We start from the raw sequence: 14,021 nt of genomic DNA, 5'->3' as shown, positions 1-14,021 counted from the left end.
TATATTATTGAATGTTTTTGGTAACTAGATTATTTAATTTTGCTTAGCAAATCTAAACATTATGAGTGTGAGTGTATGTGTGTGTAAAATATGCTGCCTATGTAAATAAAGTACATTACACAGCCATATATTAAATACTGATTCACCCAGACTATTGCTTTATCTCATAGCATGGGTGGTTTAGAGGTTACTCCAATCAGGTAATACTTGTTTTTCTCGTTAGTTCATCTCTACTTTTTAAAAAGCAGAATATCCTGGTATTTCCTAAAATGACAAGTATTACAAAATTTGGCAGAATTTAATCATCTCTTCAAATGCAGTTCTCCCATACTTCATTCTGTTTTTTTTTCCTTGATGACAAATTTTCTGTACTAATTACATGTCCTTTCCTTGTTCATCGTATTTCCCTCACTCACATCCATTTTTCATTCACAATGCCCCTTTGCAATTTTTTCTATGTTTTTGGCCTTTTATTCAAAGCTTCAGAATTGGCATTCTCTTTGTCTTCCAGTGGGTCTGTGTGCTTACTTCAAACCGAACAGAAATAAAAACACATAGAGTAACTGTAATGTTCTAAATAAATACTGATGTTATGCTTATATATTCAAAGTTATTATAATAAATATTTATAAAAATGATGCTTTCAATGTATACCTGAGGTAGTTTTATATAGAGGATAAAGAATATATTGAAAAACAGCAGTTCAGTCACAACTCCTGCCTTGGCCTTTTCCACATGTATTTTACTCTTTATTTTTAAATTACTATTTTCAATAACTTTAACTTTCTTAGAATGTCCAACTACATTCTATATACATACAAATTCTCTATTGTGAACTCAGTTTTATTTTTCCCCCTTTTTTATTAGTAAAGACATTAACAATAAAATAGGCTCACTTGCTCCAGCTGGTAATTTCTCAGTACTAGTAATATATTATTCCTCTTTTTGTGACATCATAATCATCTATATAGAAGTACCATGTATCTTTGTGTAGAAGCTACTGTTTCCATTAAATTTAATTACCTCCCCCTGTGGTTTTAAATAGAAGTGGCTTCAAAATGAGGGCAGCTTCTATTAAATTTAATTACTTTCCCCTGCTGCTTGCGTAGTAAAAGGGAGGTCACTAAATGAGAGCAGCTTCTAGACTAAAGTATATGGTAACTGTGTGCCAGCAATAACAAAATTGTACCCAAACTACCATTCTAGGGAGTTTCATAGGTTTTATCCTTTCTGCTATTTAAAATACTTTCTTTTGCCTTGAGTTAAGCCCCTAATATAATGAGCAATGATAGGAGGAGATATATTTTAAAAACCAATTTTAGTTTCACAGACTAATTCAAGGTAAATATACTATTTCTATACAAATATATAGAAATCGTTCAGTGGAAATTATTCCACTCCAAGATTCAAGCTCAGAACTTTTAAGATTAACATCATTTGCTGTCGTTTCTCCAGCTGTAAGGATGCTAAGTTTTATTCTTCACACATTTTCAATGTCTAGTAAAAGCCTTCATTGATTCTGATCAGATGGATTTGATGACTGCTTCCTAAAAGTTATTAAAAAGGTATTAAGTTTGGGGAGATTTCAGAAAAACATTCAGAAATAGGAATGTTAAAAAGAAAAAAAAATCAGGTTCATTACAGACTGTTGTATTTGAAAAAAGTTAATCTGTATGCTTTATAACAGTATAAAATTGTACATTGGTTTAAAAATACTATGGTATAATCCTATAAAATCTAATAGAATATGAAATTTTAAATATCTCTTTTTTAATTAAATATTAATTAGGAGGAAATTCTACTCAGTTAAAACACCATTGTACTATTTATTTTTTATACAAGCAGAATGCAGATGAACAATATTTCAATTCAATCACACAGTTTAGTATAAATATAAAACAAGACACCCCTTAAGCATTTTAAGTAACAAATTAAACATTTACATTTTTTACTGTGCACTGAGGCTTAACATTTATGCTGCTTCAAAACCAAAGTAGAGCCTCAAGGGAAGTCTCTCCACTGACAAATTAATACCTTAGAGAACAGAGCTGAATGGTGGCAATGAACTCATTTGTTCCCCCAATAATGAAGAATGACTTTTTCTTTACCACATCTGTGACTGTTGCTATGGTGACTCAGACTTACCTCATTGCTTCTCGGAGAGCTCCTCGCTCACCAAGAGTCGTGTGCTTGATGTCATCAAAATTATTCTCCAGCTTCTCGCAATTCTGTAACATATTAGAAAAATGCATTAGTCCTCTAACATCCAGAGATAAAATTATATCTATGCAATTATGTAAACATATAATTGATTATATTGATTATGGACTCAAAAAATATGTACACCACTTTAATTGGGTAGGATTCATTAAAATTGACAGTGTGAATTCAACAGTAACAAAATAAAAACGTCTTATGATACAGCTGTCACAGAATTCGTCTTATCAATTTTTGAAAACTGGCTAAATAGGAGAAATGAATATTACATAAAAGTAGTACAACTTCTAGAGTTTTGAAGTTAAAAAATTAGTTCTCTAAAATAATCTAAGTATATCAAAACCAACTGTAATTTAAAAGAAAGCCAATAAAGTTTGAAATCATATTAAACTGGATATGATAAATACTCAGTTCTAAAAATATTAGTATTTACTGAAAACAGAAAGATAAAGCCCAAGCATAATATAATAATAAAGTTCAAACATTTTGAAATCAAAAAATTTTAAATTGATCTTTAAATAACAAAAATACAAACTGTTCACAAATATACATATGTACATATATTTGAAAATAAGTCCAATCATTAAAATCAAGTGACACAGTATCAAGCTCTTAGCAATACTGACTGAATTTTTTAACAGATTTTTAAAAATTTTAATAATATTTTTATATGTAAAAGTAACTTAATCTCACATGATCCTAATAAGCTATGAGAACATAATGTACAAGATTAAATTTTAGCCTAAAAAGTGCATCCATATGAATCTTTGGCACATTATATTTCATATATAATTTAGTAGTACTTAGGTAATAAAATAATTGGACTTAATTAACATTTTAGTTAATTTAAGAAAAAAAAACTAATATAGTTTTAAACATTAGTGTGTTCTATTTAAATTGTAAATAAATATGCTGGATTTTACAAGAACACAGAATTTAGATTAACAATATTCAGTGTGTAAGTATTCATTGATTTAAAACCCATTTATATATATATATATATCAATATGATCGTGCTTTGATTTTTTTAGATTGGCCAAATTAAGGAAAACATTCATTTTAACACAGAGGCATGTTTTATAATGAAAATCTTGAAAAATCACAAAATTGTACCTAAAATAACTTGAACTGTGAATAAAAGTCCTTTTATGGATATGTAAGTTGCAAATATCTCCTGCTCTGTGCCTTCTCTTTTCACTTTTTAATAGTATCTTTTCCTAAAGAGAATTTCTTATTTTTAAAGAGGCCCAATTTCTTCTTAGATACATATGCCATTTAAAAGTAGACATTTAATTTTCAAATACATGGGTTTTTAAAATATCTTTGATATTAATTTCTCATTTAAATGCTTTCTTTTCTGCAATCATGCTCTGTGTTTTTTCAGTCTTCACACTTTATTGAGGCTTTCAATGGCTAAGCCAAAGATCTCTCTTGGTAAATGTCACACTGTACTTGAAAGTATGTGGGTTATTTCCAAATATCTTTTGTATTGATTTCTAACATAATTCCCTGGTGATAAGGGAACAGACTATGTGTGATTTCAATACCTTCATACTATGAAATTTTTGCACCTTGTCCTTCTTTTATGTCCCTGAATATGTTCCAGCATCTATATTTAATCTATGGGAACTTTAATAGAATTTGTATCCTACTGTTGTGTTAAAATTATATAAATCTTAATGATCTCGAATTGGTTCATGGTACTTTTTAAGTCTACTATATCCTTTGATGGAGAAGGAAATGGCAACCCACTCCAGTATTCTTGCCTGGAAAATCCCATGGACAGAGAAGCCTGGCAGGCTATAGGCCATGGGGTCGAAAGAGTCGGACACGACTGAGCAACTAAACCACCACATATCCTTTTACTTTTCTGTATATTGATTCTATTAATTTTTGAGAGTTTTATATTGAAACTCCAATTAAAAATCTTAATTTATCTACTTTAAAAATTAGTTGTCATATATAGTGGAACTATATGTAATTTTGTTCTGTATTTTCCAAGCCTCCTGTAAATGTGTTATCATACATTCATCATTTTAAAAACGCCCAATTTATTATTGCTTAGGTTTATGATTAGTGCTATTTTTGTCCTATTTAAGAAATCTTTGATTTTCCTCAAGGTTATAAATATATTTTCTTATATTTTTTCCACAGAGCTCTATTATTTTCATTTTACATTTAGATGAATAGTTCATCTGGAATTGATACTTATATACAGTACGTAACAAAATCACACCATATAGGTCAGTGATTAGATCAGTGCTATTGATTGAAAAGACCATCATTTCCCCCACTTTAATTCATCTTTCCCATGAAGTAAGATACAGTATACATGGGATCTGTTTCTGGAGTCCATAATGGTCAACTGTTTAATTTGCTCTTCTTGTGCCAGTATCACACTGCTTTAATTACTTATATCTATAATAAATAAAGAATGCCTTCATGTACGTATGAAAAAAACAGATAATTCAATGTAAAATGGGCAAAAGATTTGCATAGACTCTATATACCAGAGACCCTATATATATAGACACTATATCACAAATAACTAATCTTTTTTAAAAATCCTCAACAGTATTAGTTATGAGAAAGATGAAATTTTAAAAATGAGATATCACACACATTTTGGAAGTGTCTAAAATGAAAAAGATAGATGATACAAAAGTGCTTTTATAGTTTAAAAACTAAACTGCAAATTGTTACAACCACTTTATAAAGCTTTTTGGTTGCATTTTCAAAAGCTGAACATTCATGTCTGGGAATACACCCAGAACAAATATATATTATAATATGTTCACCTAAAGTCATATATGAGAATGTTAATTGTAGCACTACCAAATTTCCCAAAACTGTAAAAAAAAAAAAGTCAAACGTACATAAATATGGGACATACAAATCAAATGTGCTATATTAACACAATGGAAAATACACAGCAATGAGAATGAACAAGCTATGACTATGTGGAGTAACATGGATGTATTTCACAAGCATTAAATTAAATGATATACAAAAGAGCATACAGGAAAATTATTCCACTTACATGAAGTTCAAAAATAAACAAAGCTATAGTGAATATTCCAAAAATAAGAAAATAATTCCATTTATAAGAACATAAAAAGAATAAAATATTTCTGAATGTTTAACAACAACAAAAAAGCCTAAGACTTGGGTACTGAGTACAAACATCATGAAAAAATTAAAGGCCAAAATCAATGGAAAGACATCCTATGTTCATGGAGTAGAAGACTTACTATTGTTAAGGTGTACTACCCCCTAAATCACTCTAAAGATTTAACACAATTCCTATCAAAATCCCTGCTGACTTTTTTTTTGCAGACTTTAATAAGCTGATCCTAAAATTCCTATCAGAATATTAAGAACATAGAATAGATAAAATCTTCCTAAAAACAGAAGAGCAAAGTTGAAGGACTAATACTTTCTAATTTCAAAAATCACTATAAATCTACAATAATCAAGACATATATCCATACACACACACACACACACACACACACACACACACACACACAAATGTTCATGCCAGCATTACTCACAACAGAAGACAAAAAGTAAAAAACTGCAAGTCAATAGAATGATAAATGGATAAAAAATACGGTATGCCAATATAATGATATTTCTATTCAGATGTAAAGTTCTGGTACATGATGACCTTTAATAACATTATGCTAAGTGAAAAGGCCAGACATAAAAGGCCACATTGCATCAATTCATTTATATAAAATGTCAGTACAGGAATATCCATAGAGACAGAAAGGAGATTAGTGGTTGCCAGTGGCTGCTGAGAGGGAAGGAATTTCTGCTAATGGTAACGAGGTTTCTTTTTGGCGACGTGAAAGTTCTGATATCAGTGACAATCAGTGAGCAACACTTTGAATATACTAAAAACCACCCATTTATATACACTTGAAGAGTGAACCTTATGGTATGTGCATACATCAGTAAAGCTGTTATTTTAAAAATAGGCAAGACTAATCAGTTGGAAAGCAGTGTAGAGTGACTACAAGAGGCAGAAGAGTCTTCTAGGGCACTTCATTTTGTGAAAATTCATGGACCTGAATACCTAGGATCTGTTTACTTTTCCAAATGTGATACTGCAATAAGACACTTTTAAAAGATAGTTTGAATTCTGGTGAAGGAATCACAATGCAACAGTATTATCACTACTGTTTTAAAAAAAAGGCAGATAAGAAGTTCAAAGTATCTGACATAGTAAATGTTAGCTATCAGCTAATAATAGTGAAATAACATTTTATTATTTACTAAAATTCTGTAATAAAGATCAAATTTCTGTAACTTACCCTGATAAACTTTTGATACCTCCCTAACTAAATTACAGACTTTTTCTCTATACAGTGATAGTCTTAAAGAATGACACTTATTTGACTATAATTGCAAAGATAAATAACATAATTATTGAATTAGCTTGGCTTTGAAGAACACTCCCAGTACTTCTGAGATAAAATGTATAGTCTAGGCCTCTAAATTAGAAACCAGACTTTTCCAGTCTTTTGCCTAATACTGGATATCAGGGCAGAAAAGCAAGAGGGCGTGTAGAGTTCAAACTGTACAGATTATAGTGCCATTTCAAATATTCTATGGGAACAATAATATTTTTAAGGAGTTTTACATTTATAGGTGTGGTCAATGCAGGATTTTTATGACAGTGAAATATTGGGGAGGATTCTAAATTTTCAATAATGAAAAAATGGTTAAATAGAGCACTTTAAATTTAAAGGATATTATGCATTAATTATAAATGCTGTTTAGGTGGACATACTCAATGTGTGATATTGAGTACCTTTTTTAAAAAGACACTATTGAATTGAACATGTTGTATGATACAATCACAATTATGGCCAACAAACAAGCAAAGCCAAAAAAGACTAGCAATGCAAGAATAACTCAGATTATCTCAAAATGTTAAATAAAAAAGGACATCTTTTTTACTTATAGTTTTCAATATTTCCCAAGGTTTTTGTTATATGTTTACATTTTTTTTTTACTTCAAGATAAAAAAAATCAAGAGATTTTTTAAAAGTTTTTGAAGTATTTGTATATTCTATATTGAATGTGCTTTGTAAAATAGAATGCAACAAAATAATAGATAGCAACAAAAGAAATTTAAGACAGAAATATACTTTTCCAACATTTGTTTTTTATATTAAATATGACCTTGACAAAATAAGATTTCTGCCTCCTCTATTTGCCAATGAGTTCACGAAAGTTCTACTATTTCAAATTGTCCAAAAAAAAGCTTCCAATAAGTTTTATTTTTTAAATCTTGCACTCACAAAAGAGGTATAAGGATGTACACAAAGCAGTAAAAGAAAATAAAGTCATGTAATAAAATCAGTTACATATATTTTCTATATTTAACCTACTGTGTACAACTGCTACTCAAATAATACCACTTGAATGCTACTTAAGTGAATGCATAAAAAGACCCAAACATAATTACTAGTGATATAATATTTGCAGTGTACTTTTTGAAGTTTCATATATTCAGACTTAATAACAGATAACTAGTATCTATTCACAGAGAAGGCAATGGCACCCCACTCTAGTACTCTTGCCTGGGAAATCCCATGGACGGACGAGCCTGGTAGGCTGCAGTCCATGGGGTTGCTAAGAGCTGGACATGACTGAGCGACTTCACTTTCACTTTTTACTTTCCTGCATTGGAGAAGGAAATGGCAACCCACTCCAGTGTTCTTGCCTGGAGAATCCCAGGGACGGGGGAGCCTGGTGGGCTGCCGTCTCTGGGGCCGCACAGAGTTGGACACAACTGAAGCGACTTAGCAGTAGCAGTATCTATTCATGATTCTAAACAGACTTCATGATACCACTTTTAGAGTTGCATAATACTCCACTGCATCCATGTGCTATTACTTATTTAGCTAATTCCTTTTTGGTTTGATTTGTTTCTTTCTAATGCTATTACAAACATAAAACAGGAATAGATGGATGAAAATGAAATACAAGCTTAAAAGTATTAAGAAAAACATAAATATTCATTAACTTGGATTATTCATTCCAAATAATTTCCCATCCAACTCAAACTGTTTTCATGTTAAATATATTCAAAATGTATGACTATGGTAAAGTTAATACTCAAACTCAGGATGACTGATTCTAAATCTCATTCTTGTTGTTTCCCAGTTCAACCACTGATGGAAAGCAATGTATGTTTTCTTGGTGGTCATATGATTATACTTATTTTTTGCTAGGTTTTCCATAATCCCAACACCATCAATTTAAATGAATCACTGCTAAGAGTCTCACATTTAAATCTTAAATTGAAAAAGGTTTCATAATCTCTTTCAATCAAACTTTACCAATTCAATATGGAAAACTGCATCCGTTGCTTCCCCACAGGTGGCTTATAAATCAGATGTGGAAATAGACACTTCTATTTAATTGTTATGGGCATATTTTTAATAAACCACCTACTTTGGATATATATATACATAAACACACACACATACATACAAATATGTTTGCTAAATGGAGTCATTTAACAGAAATAAATCTGTACTTTGACAAGGTATTTTTGTTTTGCATGGTTGGTTTTCAAGACTATCTTAGAAACTTTGATTTCACCAACAGGGATTAATGAAATCAAATAAAATTATATCTGAATCCTTTTATTTAAAAATAATTGTCTTCAGTTAGGTTACCGTCTTTAAGACATGCTATTTATAGGACATCTGAGATTTACTCATTAAATCTAATGGAAAAGCTAGAAAGTCTCACTACTGTAATTAAGAGAGAATTTTAAGATTTCAATATAGCCGTTTAAAGTAACTCCCTAGACCAGAGCAATAACGTCCAGGGCAAAACAAGTCATAGATAACAAATATTTTAAGGCAGCCTGCTACAACCATGTGACACAGCAGCTTAGAATCAAAAGCAAACACAGACATAGTTCACAAAAATCTCTTGCCACCTCGATATCCATTTCTCAGTCCCTTGGGAAAAACTGTACAATAAAACGTCAAAAATAAAAATAAAAAATAAAGCTCTTATCATTTCTCATAATTTATAAATCATTCCCAAACAGTAAATGTTAATCTGATCAATTTTTGGAAAAGGTCAATTCACAGTAAGATCTATGTATAGACAACTATTCAAAAACAGAATTCTTGCGGAAATTTTACTTTTTCAGATTTATATTTTTAAAAATTATATAGATGGCTTCAGAATCTCCAATGAGTCTAGATGTTAGTACAAAAAAAAGTCTTTGCCTCCTTTCTATGTGGTAAGTTGAGAGCATGAAGAAAAAATACTGTTTTGTCCGTTTTTCTTTTGCACCTGACATCCCTCATCACCTTCCTCCTCTTTGCAACCTTCACTGTAATTTTAAACTTTATTTTGGCCACCACTGCTGCAGAGAAACAAGTTTATGAAGGACATTTAAAAAGAAATTAATAAAATCACTAGATTTTGAGATCTTAAAGGCCTATTCCTAGCATAAACAATACAGTGGAAAAAATACTTGACTGTTTAGTTTTTCCAGCCACAGAGATAGGAGATAACACTCTGCTGAAGACAGAGAGAGAAAATTGGACACAAAAGCCTAAAGTAGCACCACTGAGCTCACTGTGGCTCCAGGAATTGAGGACAGCCAAAGAACTCAGAGTTGACTGAGAGAGAAAGTGTTCCACAGCATCTGAAGGTATTTCTTCACTTTAATGATGAGAAGCCTCAAATTTAATGATTTTATCTGGAAGTGGCTAAAATGACATATTTTGCCATGAAGTGCAATGAGAACCCAAAGTGAGTGACAAATACCAGAAATGCAAAGAATGCACTGTTTCACAGTCCCTGAGTCTGTACAAAGCTTATTGTGCCCAATAGAAAAAAAAAAAAAAAAGAGGAAACAAATGAATGCTGTAAACATTTAAACAGTCTAGTTGTTTCTTTCACCAAAAGTACCTCTAAGTCCTGAGGAAATCAAATCCAAGGTTTATTTTTTGTTTTTGTTTTTTTTCAAGAACAACATATGAAAGTACAAAAGAAGAGATACAAGGGTTAAATATAATTTAAACAAATGTCAGTCTTTTTCCAGAATCAAGTTAATATCTCAAGAAACTAACATCTTTATATATTCATCCTCTCCATAAGTAAATTAAGTATTAGAGCCATTAGATGAGGGGTAAAAACATTCACTATCATGTCCACTATCAGTAACATTTTCATAAAATTAGGGATAACTGTAAGTAAAATGGAGCCAACATCCTCCTATCAAAATCTAGTCTCAGCCCAGTGAACACAAGTGTGTACCTGAGAAAAATCACAAACTTATTTTTAAGTAACAAATAATATGTTGTTTACTCCAGGATAAAATCCTGTAACTCAGATCAGGACTTAAACCCCATAGTCTTTTAAATGAGATCACACACTTGGTCTCAAGATTTAATAAAACTCAGGTTCTTAATATCTCATTGCTGAAAGAATTCAGTGAAAGACAATGTGATAGGTAAGAAGCAGATTTATTTAGAGAAAAATACATTCCACAGACAGTGTGGGCAATCTCAGAAGGCGAGAGGCCCCCCAAATATAGCATGGTTAGTTCTTATAGGCTTAATAATTTCATTAGCTAATGAGTGGGAGGATTATTCCAACCACTTTGAAGAAAGGGCAGGGATTTGCCAGAACTCAGCCTCTGCCCACTTTCTGACCTTTTTTGGCTGGTCTCAGAACAGTCATGGCATTGACAGATGTGTCATTTAGCATGCTAATGTATTACAATGAGCATATAATGAGGCTCAAGCTACACTGGAAGCCAAATCTCCACCATCTCGAACCTAGTTGGCTTTAACCAGTTTTTGTCATGTCCTATGGCTATGTCCGGAGAAGGCAATGGCACTCCACTCCAGTACTCTTGCCTGGAAAATCCCATGGACTGAGGAGCCTGCTGGGCTGCAGTCCATGGGGTTGCTAAGAGTCGGACACAACTGAGTGACTTCACTTTCATGCATTGGAGAAGGAAATGGCAACCCACTCCAGTGTTCTTGCCTTGAGAATCCCAGGGACGGGGGAGCCTGATGGGCTGCCGTCTATGTGGTCGCGCAGAGTCGGACACAACTGAAGCGACTTAGCAGGATGGCTATGTCATTCTTTTAAATGTTGTACCCTGCCTGCTTCCGTCCTGTTTCAAGGGAATTTTATATATAAGTGTAGACTCAGACAGTAAAGCATCTGTCTACAATATGGGAGACCCGGGTTCAAGCCCTGGGTTGGGAAGATCCCCTGGAAAAGGAAATGGCAATCCACTCCAGTATTATTGCCTGGAAAATCCCATGGACAGAGGAGCCTGGTAGGCTACAGTCTATGGGGTCACAAAGAGTCAGACACGACTGAGCGACTTCACTTACCCCAGAACACAATTTCAGGCATAAGCAAGGCATAAGGGACTTCCCAGGATGTAAAAACTGAAACAGTACCTTTCCCATGGTTGATGACTGATATTTCCTATTTTTCAAGGGCCTCATAATTTCCTTTGACCAAGACAATTGCATAAGAAAGCTGCAACCATCACAGCAGAGGCAGGATGGACCATCAATTTTGTAGGAAATAAGGAAGGGAAAGGCAAAAGTATATTAAAAGGAAAAGAGGACACACAGAGAAAATGAACAAACTATTCTTCAGATTAGAAAGTACAAGAACAAGAAAAACCAGTGATTAGTAATAAAACATTGGGACAAAAAAACAGGCCTATTAGCCTAAACACCATTGGGCAAGTAAGTGGGAACACACAGGAAAAACGGAAGGACATGAAAGTATTGAATTTAGTGCTGACCAGACATCCCATTTGCTACAGTAGGCAAAGGTTATCTCTACTTAATTAGTAGGAAACTGGAAATCCATACCATCAACCAGGGTAAATGTTACAGTTTTTTGGCATATAAAGATGTATTATAGTAAAGTAGCTAACATGAAGGGCTTGCTCTGTGTTATACACTTTTCTAGGAACTTTACCCTTTTAATCTGCACAAAAATCATTGAGCTGTATACTTTACAAATGAGGGAAAAGGTATAGGGAAATTAAGATAACTTGCCTAAGGTCATATAGCTAGTAAGTGATAAAACAGGGATTTGAACCCAGGGAGTCTATCCTCAAAGCTAGACTCAAATCCCTCAGACTGCTTCAAAAGAGTAAACTGAATAAAGTGAATATAATAAAGTTCTGAATAGGTCCTCCTCTAGTTTTCCATTGTTAAATTTAGATGCTGCACAGGATAGATAACAGTTTACTAGTTAAGTGGGGCATAAGTCCATACACAATACTGACTGACTTCTTTCTAGATGTGCTATACTTTATAATGTAGGAAAAAAAGAGGAATCCAATATACACGTTTAGACCAAATTAATATCCATAAATATTGTGCATGCAACAGTCTGTATTTGGGTCTGTGACACCACTGTGACAAATATAATGAGCAATTAAATTCCCAAGTGCTCAGATTTTGGCAGCAATTAAAGTGGAAACTAGAAACTAAGCATCAAAAAGAACTGGTTCTGGTGGCCTCCTGCCAAATGAATCCCCACGGGTTGAGAGAAGGTCTAAAGTTTCAATTGTGATAAATTTTACAGTGTTTTATATCTCATCTGTTTTAAGGATTGTATAAAATATAACAAAACAAATGAGCAGAATATCAACAGCAACCTTGGGGCAAAGTAATACACAAGAATACCTCTCAATGCTGACAAATTTAAACAAGATCATTGAATTATCTTTACTTAAACTAAACCAAGCAATAATAAATTCAACCAAATATCTACTAAATCACATGCTGGATAGGACAGAAAAGAAGCAAAAAAGTTAGCAAATTACATTATTAAATAAAATAATTGATGGTATTACCATATAATTTAGTTTTTATAAGGACTACATTTCCTTTATGATAATCACAATAACCAGAACTAAATAAATTGGATCTAAAATGTATATATTAACCTAAATTTTTTAATTAGTTAATTAATTTTAATAAATGAGGAAACAGTTGTATATTGTTAAGGTCACAGAGAGTTAATGGCACAGCTACTAGAACTTTAGTGTCATACTTACTAAATAACAAAAGCTGAAATTAATCAATTAAATTTCAATTTAAAAAAAAGAAATTTGAAAATCTACTATTTTTTTAGGCATCATACTAAGCATCAGGGATATAAAGTTGAATAAGAAAAGACCCTCATATTGATCACAATCCAATGATAATGTACCGAAGGGAGAGGAATTAATTCTCCTAGAGTAGAGATGTCTAGGTTCATGACTTCTAAACATATCTCTGATTCAAACTTTTCCGGATTAAGAGGGCTAAGGAGGGGCAAGAGGAAAAGGTAGTAGACTTGGCCCTAGCCGCAGACCTTGGCATCACTGTCTACTGGTTATATGTCCTTAGGCAGGGCACTTAGTTTATCCTGAGCAAAATATACTTGAACCTTCTAGAGCTGTCAGCCTAATTAGATGAGGTAATGTATGTAAATCACTTAGTACACTGAACAAATAGAAGGTTTTCAAAAAACAGAGGAAGCGAAGGAAAAAAATAAAGAGGAGGAAGAGGAACAGTATCTCTGAACCCCACCATAATACTAACGGATCAGATGCTATGGAGTGAGGTAGAAAAGGGTGTACTTCTCATGTTGTGCAAGTGATACTAATAAGTAATAAAGCAAAATAAATACAGTCTTTATGGGAAAACAAGACTTTTAACTTTTTGATCATAAGATCCTTATGAGAATATAATGAAAAATCAAGATCCTTTTCTCCTAAAAAAATG

The 14,021-nt window shown here is 32.4% G+C and overlaps 1 protein-coding gene across 1 annotated transcript in view; it reads right to left on the bottom strand.

Annotated features, from left to right (window-relative positions):
• Positions 1-14,021, bottom strand: part of DPYD (dihydropyrimidine dehydrogenase) — a 923,891-nt gene that overhangs the window by 808,604 nt on the left and 101,266 nt on the right. The window contains exon 3 of the mRNA XM_027536430.1: positions 2,146-2,228. Within this exon, the coding sequence (XP_027392231.1) occupies positions 2,146-2,228 (83 nt within the window). The remainder of the gene's footprint in view (positions 1-2,145; positions 2,229-14,021) is intronic.

This window comes from Bos indicus x Bos taurus, chromosome 3, assembly GCF_003369695.1.
Source record: "Bos indicus x Bos taurus breed Angus x Brahman F1 hybrid chromosome 3, Bos_hybrid_MaternalHap_v2.0, whole genome shotgun sequence".
Classification (NCBI taxonomy): Eukaryota; Metazoa; Chordata; class Mammalia; order Artiodactyla; family Bovidae; genus Bos; species Bos indicus x Bos taurus.
Note: the sequence above shows the minus strand (reverse complement) of the source record. Positions and strands in the feature narration are given on the sequence as shown.